At 38.1% G+C, this 16676-nt stretch overlaps 1 protein-coding gene across 2 annotated transcripts in view; it reads right to left on the bottom strand.

The window, feature by feature from the left end:
* Positions 1 to 2794: 2794 nt before the first annotated feature.
* ap3d1 (adaptor related protein complex 3 subunit delta 1) overlaps positions 2795 to 16676 on the bottom strand; it is a 91997-nt gene continuing 78115 nt past the window's right edge. For both annotated transcript variants that reach the window (XM_043721194.1, XM_043721195.1), the window contains 7 exons: positions 16243 to 16290; positions 14032 to 14221; positions 12985 to 13073; positions 12813 to 12898; positions 9283 to 9404; positions 6645 to 6724; positions 2795 to 3503 (listed from right to left, as the gene is read on the bottom strand). In XM_043721194.1, coding sequence (XP_043577129.1) covers positions 3387 to 3503; positions 6645 to 6724; positions 9283 to 9404; positions 12813 to 12898; positions 12985 to 13073; positions 14032 to 14221; positions 16243 to 16290 — 732 coding nt within the window. In that variant the 3' untranslated portion in view covers positions 2795 to 3386. The remainder of the gene's footprint in view (positions 3504 to 6644; positions 6725 to 9282; positions 9405 to 12812; positions 12899 to 12984; positions 13074 to 14031; positions 14222 to 16242; positions 16291 to 16676) is intronic.

Raw genomic sequence — 16676 nt, 5'->3', positions numbered from 1 at the left:
GAAACATTTCTGCCACACCTTAGTGTAATTCTGACTGGCCTAAACGAATAAAGGTCCTCCAATTGCTAACCCAAAAATCAACAGGCTGTAGATACCGCTGGGTAAATTGAAATTTTGAAAATGTGCCCAAAAATATTTAAAATGGCAAGTCAACTTGATCAGAGATAGGTAAATGAAGTTGGGGTACAGATCAGATGTGATCTGATGGAACGATGAGTAGACTCAGGCTGAATTATTTATTCTTGTTTCTTTACAACTAGTAAGGATTGAATTAGATTCTCCTATTAGGTTTGAACCCATTGCATTTCTGGTCTCTAAATCATTGAGTACCTACCATAATGTTTTTAAAATTGGGTCACCAGAACCTCAGGCTTTTGGGAAATCATATCATTTTGATGATTTCTATTTACAGGTGCATTGCTTCAACTGTACATTAACACATTCCTGTAAAGCTAACAGATAGCTTCTGGGTTGCAGGATAAAGGACCTTGGAGATTTAATATTTGCACAGCATACCTAAAGAAACCAATGCAGTCAATTTCCTGTTGGTGCTGTTCATAAAGGAGGAAAACTGCCCACAGCACATAATGTGTTATTCCCAGCATAGTACTACAGTAGCATCATTTTATCAGAATTCCTCAGGGGACATGATGTGAAGAGGCTTCCAGGCAAACATGATCACAAAAATGATTAACTGGTCATGAATTTCACCACTGCTGAGATATTGTTACCATAGGTTTGCGCAAGGTACTTGGAAAAGTAATTCAGTGCGCGAATTGTGATATTACAATATGCCTTGTAAATTATTTTGTTATTTCCAAGCTAATTATTTATTTTTATTTCTATTTCACATTTCCTCTTTGCATGATAATTTGATCATTTTTTGCTCCTTTATATACTTTCCAGTTGTATTTACCCTCAACATAAGTAAGCCGACAGATATTCGGCCCATGTTTAGTTGATGAATTTAAGATGTTTTTTAAAAGTTCACTCCGCAATGTGAACATTACTTGCTTGGCCAGCATTTGGGTGCCTTCAAAAGCTGATGATTCTTCAGTCCACATACTGTAGGTAGATCCCAGAATCCCATGTGGGAGGGAGTTCCAAGACCAAAAATGAGATAACCCTAACCCAATGACACTGAAAGAGCAGCAATATATTTCCAAGTCAGGAGGGTGAGTGGCTTGGAGGGGAACAGACAGGTGGTACTTGCATACATCGACTGTCTGAGTCTTTCTGGATGGAAGTGGTCATAAGTTTGGAAGGTGCTGTGTGAAGAGGTTGGGTGAATTTCTGCATCTTTACACAGTACTTCACCTGATGAAGGAGCAGCACTCCAAAAGCTTGTAATTTCAAATAAATCTGTTGGACTATAATCTGGTTTATGTTACTTCTGACCTTGCCCACTCCCAGTCTAACACTGGCACCTCCACATCACCTTTACACAGTGCCAATGACCCAGGGAGTGGGTGTTTGTGGATGCAGTATCAGGTAAGTGGGTTAGGTGTATGGGGCTCAAACTCCTTGCACATTGTCGCAGCTACACTCATCCAGGCAAGTGAGGGAAGACTATTCTATCATACTCCTGACTTGTGCGCTATAGATGGAGGACAGGCATTTTGAGGAGACAGGTGAGAGTTATTTGCTGCACAATTCCAAATCCCTGTTGCAGCCAGTGTATTTTTCTGGTTTGTCCAGTTGAGTTTCTGGTCAATGGTAACTCCCAGGAGGTTGATAGTGGGGGATTCAATGATGGTAATACAATTGAATGTCAGAGGGCAATGGCTAGATTCTCTTTTGGAGGTGGTCATTGCCTGGCACTTGTGTATTGCAAATGTTACTTGCCACTTTTTGGCCCAAGTTTGGAAACTGTCCAGGTCTTTTTGCATTTAAATGTCAACTGCTTCACAATTGGAAGAGTCTCAAATTGTGTTGAACATCGTGCAAACATCTCCAAGTTCTGACCTTATGATGGAGTGAAGTCCATTAATGAAGCAGTTAAAGATGGTTGGGCCTAGGACCCTGTCCTCCTAGAGGTGCTCATGCAGAGACGTCTGGGAGCTGAGATAACCGACCAACACCCACAACCATTTTGCTTTGTGCTAGGCATAATTCCCAAACAGCAGACATCTTTTTTGATTCGCATTGACTCCAGCTTCAGTACAGCTCCTTGATGCTACACTCAGTCACGTGTAGTCTTGATGTCAAGGGCAGTCACTGCCATCTGAACTCTGATTCAGCTCTATTGGCTATGTTTGAACCAGGTAGTAATGAAGGTCATCCCTGATGAAGGGCTCTGGCCAAAATGTCGACTTTCCTGCTCCTCAGATGCTGGCTGAGCTTTTCCAACAACATACTCTCAACTCTGATCTCCAGTTCTCACTGTCTCCTGGCTATAATGAAGTCAGGAAAATATAGTGTGAGCTGATGGAGTAGGATTACCTAAGAAATTAATGCCACAGAATCTCGTGGTCACATGGTGCCTGAAGCCTAGCAAATTTATAAGTAATAAAAGGGACTCAAAAGATGTGTCGAGAGGAACTGTATATCCTTCACTATAAGCGAGAAAGGAAAAGTTTGTCTGGCCCTTTAATATTTCATAAGAATCTTATTTCCTTGGAATCAAGTGGAGTGACTGGCTGCTAGCTGACACCAGAACGGATGCAACACACCAAGTCCAAATGCTTTGACCTGATCGTATAGTGAATTACAGGATGATTAAACACCTGCTGCAAGAGGCTTAAAACTAAAACTGAGGAGGAGGTGGCCTTTTTTTCAAAAAAGCAAGCCAACAGAAGGTTTTACATTTTTATTGGTTTATCGACACAAAAGATACAGCAGCTTGTCATTATTATTTTTAACCTCCAAGAGGGAATGTTGATAGTAAATAATTTTAAACACATTGTTCAAAATCCTAGAATCAACACACAGGATTCTATGAGAGAACTCTACATGCTAGATTGACAGTTTTGACCATCAAACAAAACACCACTATTTTTGGAATAAACATTTAATTAAGACAAATTTAAAGTAAATGTTCAGTCTGTGACTGAGACTGGCAGATTACTTTTGGTTTACAGCTGCTTACACAGCGTCACTACAATTCAGTTCTTCAGGAATGCAGTATCAATTTGAAATACACAAACCGGTTCAATACACTCTAGGAGTTTGAATATTTGAACGGCTGCTGGTCTCAGTAACCAGTATAATACACATGGTTGCGTAATGGATTTGTGATGAAACCGTATGTGGAGTAGTGGCCAAAGAAAACAAAGAAAATCTTGAACACGAGACTAAGATGTCTAACTGCAAATGACTGTGAAGATAAATAATTCACATGCCTTGTGTTACGTAGCTCATGCTTTCAGGGAAAACATAATACAGTTCTAGTGTGATTTACAACAGCTCAGCAATTCTGTCAACGTCTCCCTCAATTCGTCAAGTAGATTTTCAAGAAGGGAAGAATCGCTGCATTTCCCATCCACAGAGACAGAGCTTTCACCCTGTTTAAAATAAAATTGTAATGCTTGAAATGGCACACACCTATTCACTTTTGATAAGATAAAATCTAACTTGAAGCAGTTTACCTGCAATATTTCAGCTCAAAAAACACTCGATAAAATCCTGAGCTTCCCCAAATAAGTGCGCAAATTCAGACCCTCGAGTGACCCTGAGCTAAAGATCATGCTTTATTGTTTGGCTGTGTTAGCACAATTGTAGGGCACTGCAATCAGCCCTGGCACTGTTGAATGCGCTCATTTAGCTGTAGCACCTTTTGTGATCAGAATTCCTAAATTCAACTATATAGCCCTATTAGAAATCTCAAGTGGGATGCTGACATTTTTATTTGGCATCAGTAAGATTCAAATGAAGTAACTGGATTAGAGAAATCATAACACTGGGAACAGGGCCTCTGATTTGCAAACTCATTGCCTATCTTTACAGGATAGCTGTCACAATGAGAATATACAACATAATGACATCTGAGATAATTGGACAAACAAATCACCTATCGGAAAGATGTTGTGAAACTTGGAAAAGGTTCAGAAAAGATTTACAAGGATGTTGCCAGGGTTGGAGGATTTGAGCTATAGGGAGAGGCTGAACAGGCTGGCGCTGTTTTCCCTGGAGCGTCAGAGGCTGAGGGGTGACTTTATAGAGGTTTAAAAAATTATATGAGGGTCACGGATAGGATAAATAGGCAAAGTCTTTTCCCTGGGGTCGGGGAGTCCAAGATTAGAGGACATAGGTTTAGGGTGAGAGGGGAAAGATATAAAAGGGACCTATGGGGCAACTTTTTCACACAGAGGCTGCCAGAGGAAGTGGTGGAGGCTGGTACAATTGCAACATTTAAGAGACATTTGGATGGATATAATGAATAGGAAGGGTTTGGAGGGATATGGGCCGTGCGCTAGTAGGTGAGACTCGATTGGGTTGGGATATCTGGTGGGCATGGACGGGTTGGACCGAAGGGTCTGTTTCCATGCTGTACATCTCTATGACTCTAATTGCAATGCGACAGTTAAATGAGCACTTCCAAAAGTATTACACAAGCTTCAAAATTCTAAATTTGAAATGAGTACTTCAGAGTTCCAAAATAATAGTGCTGGTGCCATAGTTATTTACAACATAAATTGCTTGGATGATGGAAGTGAAGGTGCAATAGTCAAGTTTGTGGACAATAAATGTAGTTGGTAAGTCAAGTAATGAGGATGAGAATTAGTCTACAGAAGAAAACAGACAGGTTGATTGAGTGGACAAAGACAGCAGATGGAATAAGTGGGATGATGTGAAATTTGACAGTAAAATAAAGGAGCTGAACATTATGGGGAAAGATTGCAGAAATCTGCAGCACAGAGGGATTTGGGAATCCTTGTGCATGAATCACAAAAAGCTAAATTCCAGGTTCATTAAATACTAGGATTGCAAACCGACTGTTGCTTTATTTAAATGCAAATGGAGTGTTAAAACAGGGACATTTTGCTAAAACTAATCAAGACACTAGCTGGAATACTGTGACCAGTTTTAATCTCCTGATGCAAGGAAAAATATACTGGCACTGGAGGAAGTCCAGAGAAGGTCCAGAGAATTTTCTTCAGAAAGTAAGGCGAGACTGTATTCATTTGGGTTTATGGGTCTTGACAGATTGGATGCTAATGTTGCTTCCCCTTCCGGGAGAATCTGGCACCAAAGGGCATAATCTCACAGTAAAGGGCAGTTTATTTAAGAGACAGACAAGGAGATTTTCTCTTAGCATGTGATCAATCTGTGGAATTATTTCTGACAAATGGTTGTTGAGAGTGGGTCCTTAAGTATATTCAAGGCTGTGATGCACAGAATTTTATCATTGAGGGAATCATAGGTTTATGGGCATTAAGGCAGGAAAGCAGAGCTGAGGGTTGTCGCAGGAGCTATAACCTCAATGAATTGCAGAGAAGGCTTGATGAGCTGCATGACCTACTTTCAGTTCCTACAGAATATGGATCTTATGGGGTTCCTTAAGAAAGAAAATAAACTGCACACACTACAAGTTGTGGCCTCACCAATGTCCTCAAGCTCTATTTATTTCATAATAAAGGATAGCATCCAATCAACCTTGTGCTTTGCCTGCATACTAACATTTTGGACATGTGCACCAGAACAACTCAACTCTCCTGCCACTGGATTTCATTAGTTTTTTTCCATTTAAGTGATATGGCTTTTCATTCTTCCTGAAATGAAGAACTTCATACTTCCTCATATTATATTCCATCTGTCAGATTTATGCGCATTCACTCAACCTTCCATTTTGGGAACTCCTATGCCTCTTCATAATGTACATTCTGAACTGTGTCATTTGCAAGTTTAGCTAGTATGCCTTCATTCCGCTCATCTAAGTCATTGGTGACATTTATAAAAAGTCGAGGCCTCAGCACAGAACCCTGTGGGTTTCCAATTGTTGCACCCTGTCAAAGATCCATTGTATAATATCCTGTTTACTGTTAACAGTTAATCTTCTAGCCATGCTATCATTTCACACCCTACATCATGGGCTTTTACCTTCTGCAATAACCTTGGATGTGGCACTTGATCAAATTTTCTAAATTTCTTTTCTGGAATAAGTAAACTATGTTTAAAACCAACCTTTATCCACAGCACATTACTCTTTCAAAGTCATCTAATAAATTTGTTAAATAATTTCCATGCGGAATCCCTGAAACTCTTCCTGAATGCCTTCAGATTTTCTCAGTGCACAGCTATAACTTCCATAAATGATCCATTTTCATATTTGCTATTTTCCAATTTGATGGAACCTTTTGAATCTAGGGGTTTTTGGACAATTAACACCAATGTTCATCAGGAACCTTGCACCCTAGGATGAAGCCGATCTGGACTTGGAGACTTGTGAGCCCACAGCTCCATCAGTTTGCTCAGTTCTGCTTCCCTAGTGATTCTAATTTTGAGATAGTCTTCCCTCACTTCCATCTCTTTATTTACAATTATTAATGGAATGTTTACAGTGTGTGATTAAGTTCTCACTGTATGCTTAAAGTATTGGAGTCTCGTCCTAGCTTTCAAAACTGATAGAGGCCAAGGATTACAGACAAGCAAAAGGATTGTGACACGGACACATCACAACATTCTACTTACAGGCTCATACTCACCATTTTCACCAAAAGACACATGTGATGACCCTGGATAGAACGACTATACATAGATGCACATGAATTGATTCGTTCCACAACTATGAGGATGGAAAGAAAGATTATTGCACACATTATGCCACAAAATACAATTTAAAAATTCACTCAACATGTTATACAGCAGAACCTCATTTGAGTAAAATTGGTTTATGATAAGGAAATTCTAAAAATGCTAAAGCAGGACATCTAAGTTTTATGAACCCATTTTGTAGAATTTTTTAATCAAGTACAAGGACCAGGATGGCTCAAGACCGCTCTAGGAAATGAATACTCCTGGTTTGGTGCTAGGAGGAAAAAGAAAGTATTTCCTCTCATTATTTGTAAAATTTTACAAATAGAGTTTCAATCAGAATATCTCATTCTTCAGGAGATAACAAGCCTGAAGAATTAACAGGAGAGCTCTTTGCAATAAGAAGCTGATAGCAACCAGTAAAATAAATGTAGATCTATCACACACTCTTCTTGGCCATCTGAAAATAGATGATCCATTCCAGTTATAACCTTGTCCCATAATACCCTCATCAATTAGCACGTGTTAGCACAAGCACTTTCCAAGATGTTACATTATCAAGATATTCAGATTGATAGTAAAAGAACTGTTTATAACCAAATGGTTTGATGTATGGTATACTGTTTAGATGTTTTAATATTAATTATTTTTGAGTTTCCATTCTTGAATTTGAATTAGTGTTTTTGAAGGGTTTAATATCTATATTTCTCCAGCCACGAAGATTTTTTTAAAAAGTGAGAAAAGGCTACACGGCGATTAATGGGTTTTGGTTTTAACTGAAAGAGTTTATGGTGAGCGAAGTAAATAGGGTAGTGCATTAGGCGCTTAGATAGGAAATTCTGAAATTTGTTTTAGGCTTAGGGGAAACAAATTGGAAAAAAAAAGGTATATTTTAGTTAAATTTTGGGCTCTTAACTAAAGCTGGATGTCCTGACGGAGAGAGAAGATAATTTAGAATGGCTAAATACACTTGCGGTGTAAAGTGTTTAAATTAAAAAGCCCCACACCAGTGTGTTTGGTTAAAACACTAGAGCGGTTATGTGAAGCTGAAAAGGTTTAAGCTCAGTCAAATGACGAAGCAGAGGCTATCACATTTTCGCAGCCAGGAATTTAATTCACAGCCAAGTCAAACCTTATGTGGGATGGTGAAGCAAATGATTTCTAGCCCTTAACAGTATTATAACGTAATGTTGTTTGGATTACTAGGATTTATTTTTACCGTGTTCTCTAAAATCTTTAGATTTAAACTACATAACTTGGTTTAATCTATTTTACCTTCATTTCTTTTGCACAATGAAGATCTGTTTTATTGTTAAAACCAAATCTACAACAGTGTTTGCATTTGAAGAGACCACCCTATTAAAATATAAAAAGAAATCTGTCTTGTGATCTGACCTCCTGGCAAAAACATAGCTGAACATGAAAAATAGAATGACTAATGTTTCACTGTTCAAGATTAAGTCCCAGTGGAAGGCCATTTACATTTTTTACTAACCAATGGATCTTTCGAGTTGCATGCATTGGATGGTCAGGTCCAGAAAACGAGTGTTCATTTTTAGATAGTGGAACAATTATGACCTATTTGTGAGAGATTTGTGTAACTATACCAGAATGAAGAAGATTCAGTCAGAATTTTGAGGCAAGCTTTGAAGTTACTTCCGAATAGCAATTGCAAAAACGAAAGTTTTAAAAAGTCACATGGTAACTAAAAGCAAATCCAATACGTGCAGCATATAAACTAAACTGAATGATTTCAGTGCTGGCCTGATACATACTGGATAAAATTAATGTGCATTCTAGCAAGAACGAACCCTTAATTTCACCAATGAAGTGCAGTCCATCAGTCTCAGGCAAATAGGAAGAATTAGCAATCTTCAAGGCACAATGCAAAGAATGGTACTGTGATTGTATTACAATTGTTTAGTGCGAGATTAATTCTAATGTTGCAATTCTACGTGTCAATGGCCAGGTTATATCAGGATTTGGAGATGCCGGTGTTAGACTGAGGTGTACAAAGTTAAAAATCACACACCACCAGGTTATAGTCCAACTGGTTTAATTGGAAGCACTAGCTTTCGGAGCGCCACTCCTCCATCAGGTTATATCAGAAATGCATTGTTTAGTAAAAATTAGGGCTGGCATCAAATGTGTTATATAAAAGGTATCCTGGATTCAGTCAATTTTGAAGGTATCTGGAGATTGCAAACAGTAAGTACAAACATTGTTGAAAACTAAAATAATCATGCACTGTTGAAAACAAACTTTCAGTAAGAATGCTTTGCTATGGAAAAGAAAACACAGCTGTGCTAGTCCAAAACATTCTGCCCACATGAAATAAACTGATGGCAAGAAACTATGTTCAGCTACTACAAATTGTTTGTTTCAGCTTTATGTAAGGCCACGTACATTTTCTATGGGCTTTGAGTTTTATACAAAGGCTCTGACTTGTTCTGCTGGCACATTGTGAGGCTATGACAGCAAGTCTACATGCAATTAACTCAAAAATACAATGTCAGCTATATAGAGGTCATCAATATTCAAAGGAAACTCTGAATACAACAAAACAAATATCAGTACAGAAAGAAGTACCTGAGAAGTGGTGATGAAAGCAAATTTTTGCTAGAAGCAGCTGGAAAGAAATATTTATTCCATCTACTCTTATTGAACACATCTTCAATTCTCCAGATTCTAGCAATTTTGCAAACGCGTCACTGCAAAGCAAGAGAAAACATTTAGAAACAATACTTTGTAATCAAGAACCTTTCAGTATAAGAAAGGTCTAATTTGTAGAGAGTGTAATTACACAACAAGCCAACCAACTACTCCATATATTGACATCATTGTCGTTAGAAAATTCTTGATGTGAAAGTTTGAAGAATATTTAAAACATGAAATAGCTGCTGTTGGCAAATGGGAAGGTTGCCAAGGCAGTGGACACCCTTGAAAAATAATAGTTAACAACTGAGGGGCCTGAAAGGCAACTTAATTGACACACAGTCCCTATATATGTAACTAAACTAAAGTCACATACATACCAGGCCACGAAGAAGTGACTGGTTCCTTTGCATAAAAGTATTTTCGTGAACTACTTGGGTTTAAAAAGCAAACAACTTCCATGCAATGTTTTTTCCACTTGTCTATCCACAAATTTTCAAACATACTGAAGTTAGAGCTAGACAGAGGGATGCATACCAGTATGATAGCTACTAAATTATGTCACTATTCACTGGCATAATCCTGTTAACATTGATCATGCCCACTTTTACTGGTCATAAGCTCAAGGAGTTATGAAATTTACACTAAATAAAAACCAAGTCCTGGGAATACTCAGGCGGTCTGGCTGCATTTGTTCAGAGAGACAATTAATATTGTATCAAGTCAGAATTGAAGTTAAGTAGAAAGGTAATGGGTTTTATGAAGGGGGAGGAGCGATGAAGAGGAGGAGTGAATAATAGACTCATTTGGGATACGGTAAGGCTAGATAATGTTAAAAGGCAATGATGACAAAGACGACACAAGGAGTTGTCGTAAACAAACATTTGCTCAAAGTGAGTGTGAATATGAAGATAAAGAAATTTGTTTCATGAATTTGCTTTTGGGCACTTAAAACTAAGACAAAACATGCCAAATAAAAGAGGACAGGCTGAATGTTGACGCTGTTGGAATTCCATGCTGAGTCCTGAAGGCTGTGAAGTGCTGATTCAGAAGCTGAGGTGCTGTCCCTCGAGCTTTATTGGGCCACTGCAGGTTGGAGGATGGAACTGTGGCATGAGAGCAAAAAGTGGCAAGTTAAAATTATATGAAACTTGAAGCTAGGGGGTCAAGGAGAGCTCTCAAACTACCTTGATGGGAGAATGAAAGTACAGAGGTTGGATGCCCCTCGTGAAGGGGTGGCCAGCATCAAGAAATTGGAGTTATGGTGGAGGGAGAAAGAGTCTGGACCAAAGAGGGGAAAAAAATCAAGTTAAAAAGAAACAAGTTCAGATAGGCAGGAACAGGTTAAAACAACAAGTGAACCAAAACAGTCATTTATACATTTGGAGAGGGAAGTAAAAGTAGATTTATACCAAGCAGGTATATTAGTGTCAAATGTACTACTCCAGGAGCTAAACAAGAGACCATGACAGCATTTGGCATTACAAGACCATGATGTGTTCAAGTTTTAATTAGCAAGATCTTGAAATTCCTTCGATTTAACCAATTAAAAAAACTTGACACACACTCAAACATTGAGTCTGGTCCTTTTAAAGAAATGTTGGAGTTATTTTACAGAAATTCCTAAGTCACTGCTGAACAATTCCAGATACCAATTCCATAGATTCCACAAAAAGTGAGAGGACAGAGAACAGGATGCTCCTATAGAAGGGTTGTGTACTCACAAAAGCAAATCTTTCTGTATATAAACAAAAAAAAACGCAAACTGTCTTATTCATTTAAACAGAAATAGTACACCATTGCATCATATTGTTCACTACAGGATGTGAAGACCTAATCCACATATTACGAAGTATAAAATATATCATTCAGGATTTGATTTTTTTCATAAACAGACAGATAGACTTGGGCCACTTCTATGAAGTTAATGTTCTTTTCTTAAAAAAAAGTCAAAATCATGAAGTTGCTTGTCAATGATCTAGATATATCATTGTCAAGCTATAGGAGTTCAGTCAAATGCTTGGCAAGACACCAGTGGTGAATGGATGGAATGTTTATACTGCCAAGTTTACAACAAACTAGTGGCTAGTGGTTTAACTTTTGACTTCAAACCAGAAGCGAGAGTAGCTTTCTTGAAGCAGATCAGAAGAATCAGGATTTCAATTCAGAACACAGATCAGTTTTCTCTCAGTATGGAATTTGTAAAGTTTCCAAGCCAAGTAAGCTTGTATGGAAGTCTTAAAGATACTAAAACCCAAAGTTTAGGCCATCAAAATTGTGAAAGTCAGCAGACTTGGGAATGATTTTTAAAAGTTTCTCAGCGATCCATGGGGGAAAAGCATGAAGAATCAGTTAAATTTTAAAATGTATGAGTTTGAGATAGGAGTGATGTTTCTCTGGAATCAAACATTAGGAAAAATGTTAGCAAATAGGTTTAAACTTTGTTACTGGTTTTAAGAACTAAACGCTTATATATTGCTATGGTTGTTATTTTTGTGTAACCATATGAATGCGAGTGTGCTTTAGTAACCAACCACCACAATAATCGACAGCAAAAATAAACATACAGTCCATCCTGTTCTGAGGAAGGGTCACTCGACCCAAAATGTTAACTCTGATCTTTCTCCATGGATGCTGCCAGACCTGCTGAGCTATTCCAGAAATTTCTGTTTTCGTTTGTGAATTATAGATTCCACAGTTCTTTTAGTTTTTATACTATTAAGTTATGTTTCATTGAGATCTGACTTGTCCAGCATTACCATCAACCGTGATCAAAAGAATATACAACTGCAACATGACATTGTTGTAAATAACTAGAAAGAGAAAAGAAATGCAAATTTGCTCAAGGCAGTTGAACAATTAGGTTAGATTAGATTACATTACAGCGTGGAAACAGGCCCTTCGGCCCAACAAGTCCACACCGACCCGCCGAAGCGCAACCCACCCATACCCCTACATTTACCCCTTACCTAACACTACGGCAATTTAGCATGGCCAATTCACCTGACCCTGCACATCTTTGGACTGTGGGAGGAAACCGGAGCACCCGGAGGAAACCCACGCAGACACGGGGAGAACGTGCAAACTCCACACAGTCAGTCACCTGAGGTGGGAATTGAACCCAGGTCTCAGGCGCTGTGAGGCAGCAGTGCTAACCACTGTGCCACCGTGCTGCCCACCAGGTTAGTGCGTAATGCGCAAGAATGACAATATTGCCATTAGATAACTGCAACTAAGTTGTAAGCAAAGGTTTTTAAGGTTCTCAAGAAGGACCTTAATGTTAACCTATATTTAACTTCAGATCACAATTGTACATGCAAGTTTTCTATTCTCACTTCAGTGACCTCATTTTAATAGTATCACCACTTCATGATTGGCATTAAAGTATAATTAATACTTGAATTGTCTTGGGTGTCACCAATATTCTCAAAGCAGAATAAATCCTAGTATAACTTGAAACAAACCTATAACAAGGCGTCGTGATCATGTAGGAAGTGCTAGTGAAGTGCAACTTAAAATCAAGTTTTTCATGAGATGATCCATCGTCTGTCTGGAAAAAAGAACAGTATAGTGAAGGACTGAATAGAATACAAGAAAAATTCAGAAAACGGAAATCTACTCAATGATTGAACTTACTTTTACTATAAAGGTCAGCGTTCCTTTCAGTTTCTGTGGCATCATTATGCTTTTCACAGTAAACACAAACCGAGCTTCATTTGAAACTTCTGTATTTTAAAAAATACAATTGAACTGGTTAACATTCTAACAAACACTGTTATACACAACTCAACAGCCATCAATTCAAGTAAATCTACCAAGCACAAAGAAAGACAATGCTGAAATGTTATTGGAATTTCACCACAATACAAAGATGCTGCAAACATTCCCTCCAAGTAACACACTATTCTGAATTAGAAATCATCACAGTCAAAACACTGGAACTCCCAAATAGCTGTCTTCAATCCTTGAACCTACAGTGATCAAGGAGGATGGTTCACAACCACCTGAAGGACAGGCAGGGATAGGAAATAAATACTCCCTATATTGCACAAACATGGCAAAAAAAATGGCTTGTGTTGTAGCCTTGCAGAATACCCATCTTTCCACTGTTAAGAGATTGCATAGGTAGTTCGCTCTTTTCTCCCACGTGTGGATATCACTGAAATGCAGGCATTGTAGAGAAAAAGATGAACATGGCAATACTAAAATGATGACAGACACATGATTTGTGCTACCAAATGTGTAGACATGAGACACAAGTAGTGATACAGGTGAGACAAGTAGCAACTTGTCCGTGATTATTTAAAAAATATTATTTGAATAAAATAAGAAAATGCAGAACTCAGTTGGAATAACAAAATTAAACTAGAAACTGAAGAAATTCACAGGGCAGTAGAAATCCATAAAGCAATCAGATCCTTAGTGCCAAACAAAATTAAAGATAACATTTCAACAAATGATGATTGGGCTTTTTGTCTTTTCAGATTTCTGGCAAATGCTGCTTTTTTAAAATTTGCATTTGTAATTGTACATTGTTGTTTGTTCTTCAAGCATTTAATTTGTTGCAAAGTTTGAAATGTAGCACAAATCCTGTAGCACTACTCAAATGGTTAGGAGTTAGCTGAAAATAAGTCTGAAAGTAAATAGTATAACTGATTATACCATAGCAATGAAATGTCTTACCTGGTGGAAGCTGGAAAGGAACAGATATACCATCATGTATAGAGGATCCTTCTGGTCGAACCAGTTTAGTGTTGAGAGAATCTAAAACATTGAACTCCATTGATTTAAGATAACCATTGCTTTGATTTTGGAAGATAACTGATACAACAACTTGGCTTCCATCCTGAAGATTTCCTTGAGTATCATACATCTAGTAAATAGTTCAAAAGAGCATGTTTTTACTTAAATAATGTCATACTACAAAAACATTCAACATATTTAATACATTACTCAATCACCCATGGCATTGCACAAAGTCAATAAAGGCCAAGTAGAGTGCAAGGCTAAGGGGCAAAGAAAACAAGATGGAACAAGGTGAGAAAACGGCCAGCAGCAAACAGTTCTAAGCTAAACAGAGCTGGTGGGGTTCAACTGTCAGATCTAAGCATGTAATTTAATGACAGATTGATCGAGAAGGGAAATGGCAGCCTCAACCTTTTTCAGTTTATTAGTGCAAACTTTGCATCAGCTTTGTTCAACTCAAATGGCATTTGAACATGGTGCTTATCACAAAGATTTAATTTATTCATGGAGAATTTGTATTGAGTTAATTGAACTACCAGAGACATGACTGTGTAATTTAGGGTGAGGTGGGGAAAGGAAAGTTCTGAACTTTTCACTCAATCGTAGAATTATGGAACAGAAAGCAAAGAATCCCTACAGTGCATTCAGCCTATCTGCACGAATCTGCCAAACAGCATTTCAGCCAGACTCTCTCCCCTACCCTACCCCTGTAACTTGCATTAATTGGGGCTAATGTACGTAAGATGCCCATCTATGGACTGAGGGAGGAAACTGGAGCATCCGGTGGAAACCCACCCAGACACAGAAAGAATGTGCAAACTTCGCACAGATAGCTACCCAAGGTTGGAATCAAACCTGGGCATCTAGCACTATGAGGCAGCAGCACTAGCCACTGAGCCATTGTCCGAACTTTTTTGTGTGTTTTTTTATCCATTACCTGTTCTGGGACCTGCTTCGCCCACTTCTGCCCTGATCACACATTCATGTTGGTTCAGAAAGCTTTTCTATTCTAATTAGCTGGAATTGCCTTTTGCAGTCAGGTTTCCTTCAACCTGGGTGGGTGGAGGTGTGCTTTTGAATCTTGGGAAAAGTTATCAGTGGAGGTTAGTTGGCAAAGTCAGAGAAAAATGTTGACTGGGGCAGTAATTCCAGTAATAAGTTTAAACTGTGCTTTTTCAGGCAATTAGTATAGGGGTTCTCTGTACTGGTATATGAGTAAAAACATTTTCTAAATTAGCACAGCACACTTGAAAATACTGCTCAGTTATGAAGTTATTTCAATACCAAAAATATGCACTTGAAAATAGAAGCCAGAGTTTAATACTGAAAATGGCTATTGCACCACCACCTACAGGCCCAGCTGGCACTGCAGGTCATTATCACCGCTTCACAAAATACACAAAATGAAGAATGAAATAGGAATTAATTTATCAAACGAAGTGCTTTTTCAAAATTGAACAAATTGTTGGCTGAACTGTGAAATATTGCAGTCCAAATAAATCAGAGGAGTGGATGATCAAGCACCTATTTTCTCATACTTCAGAGTTGAGGAACAATCCTTTTGCCTGCTACACCCACAACTCAGTCAAGGACTCAATCTTTGATGCAATATTTTCCTCTATGAATTTCTGTGTCCAGTGTAAAGACAGATTTACAAGTAAATCATCTTGTGATGTTTGCCAGCTGTATGAATTGTGCTTGAATGACACATTTCTGTTGATTTACGTGCTTGTTGAATTGTAATTCTGGGGTGGTACAAAAATCATAGACTGTTTGCAAATAGATGGTCAGATACACTTGAGCTAGAACTTGAGAGATTTGAATTTCTGATACCATTTTATGCACCACCATCTTTCCATATTCGTTACATTAAAAGAATGTAATAGAAACATGTTCATTAAAAATAACCTGAGAGTCTCAATCAAATGAAATCTTGTCACACATTAACAGAACAAGCCATGGCCTAAACTATGTAGGTTGCTCACCGGTAGATGCAAGAAATTCAAACAAATGTAAGTGAAGGATTAAAATGTACTAAATTAGAGCAAAACTGAGGAAATCTTATTCTGGAGCTACTTCAAAATATGGAATGCTACATATAAAATGCAACTTATATGACAATGTAAATTGATGTATTATGGTACTCACCATTTTAACATAGGAATCTTCTGCTAGAAGGCAATAGTTGGACATTGGCTAGAAAATATTTAAAATAAAATTGGTAAGATATACAAAAATACAAACAAAAACATAAAAATGATTGCCAGGTAGAGTCATTAGTTTATCCAGCCAGTCTGATACAGTCTGCAATTTGTGAGAAAAGGGGGAGAAAACAAAAGCAATCCAATTTGGAGCGATGGGATTGGGTGGACAAGAGATACAGAAAATTGCCTCTCTTTCTGCCCGAGATAAATGACGCAAGTTCCGCAAATAACAATGATTATGCATAATGTTACAGGTTACTTATTGCTGATATGAATGTGAAGTCCACTCCAATCAGAAACAGCCTCAGTTCACCTGCCGAAATGCATAACCTCAGTTTCCCACATGATTGTTAAGTCAGTGGGCAAAAACTGTCTAAG

Source organism: Chiloscyllium plagiosum, chromosome 31, assembly GCF_004010195.1.
Source record: "Chiloscyllium plagiosum isolate BGI_BamShark_2017 chromosome 31, ASM401019v2, whole genome shotgun sequence".
Lineage (NCBI taxonomy): Eukaryota > Metazoa > Chordata > Chondrichthyes > Orectolobiformes > Hemiscylliidae > Chiloscyllium > Chiloscyllium plagiosum.
Note: the sequence above shows the minus strand (reverse complement) of the source record. Positions and strands in the feature narration are given on the sequence as shown.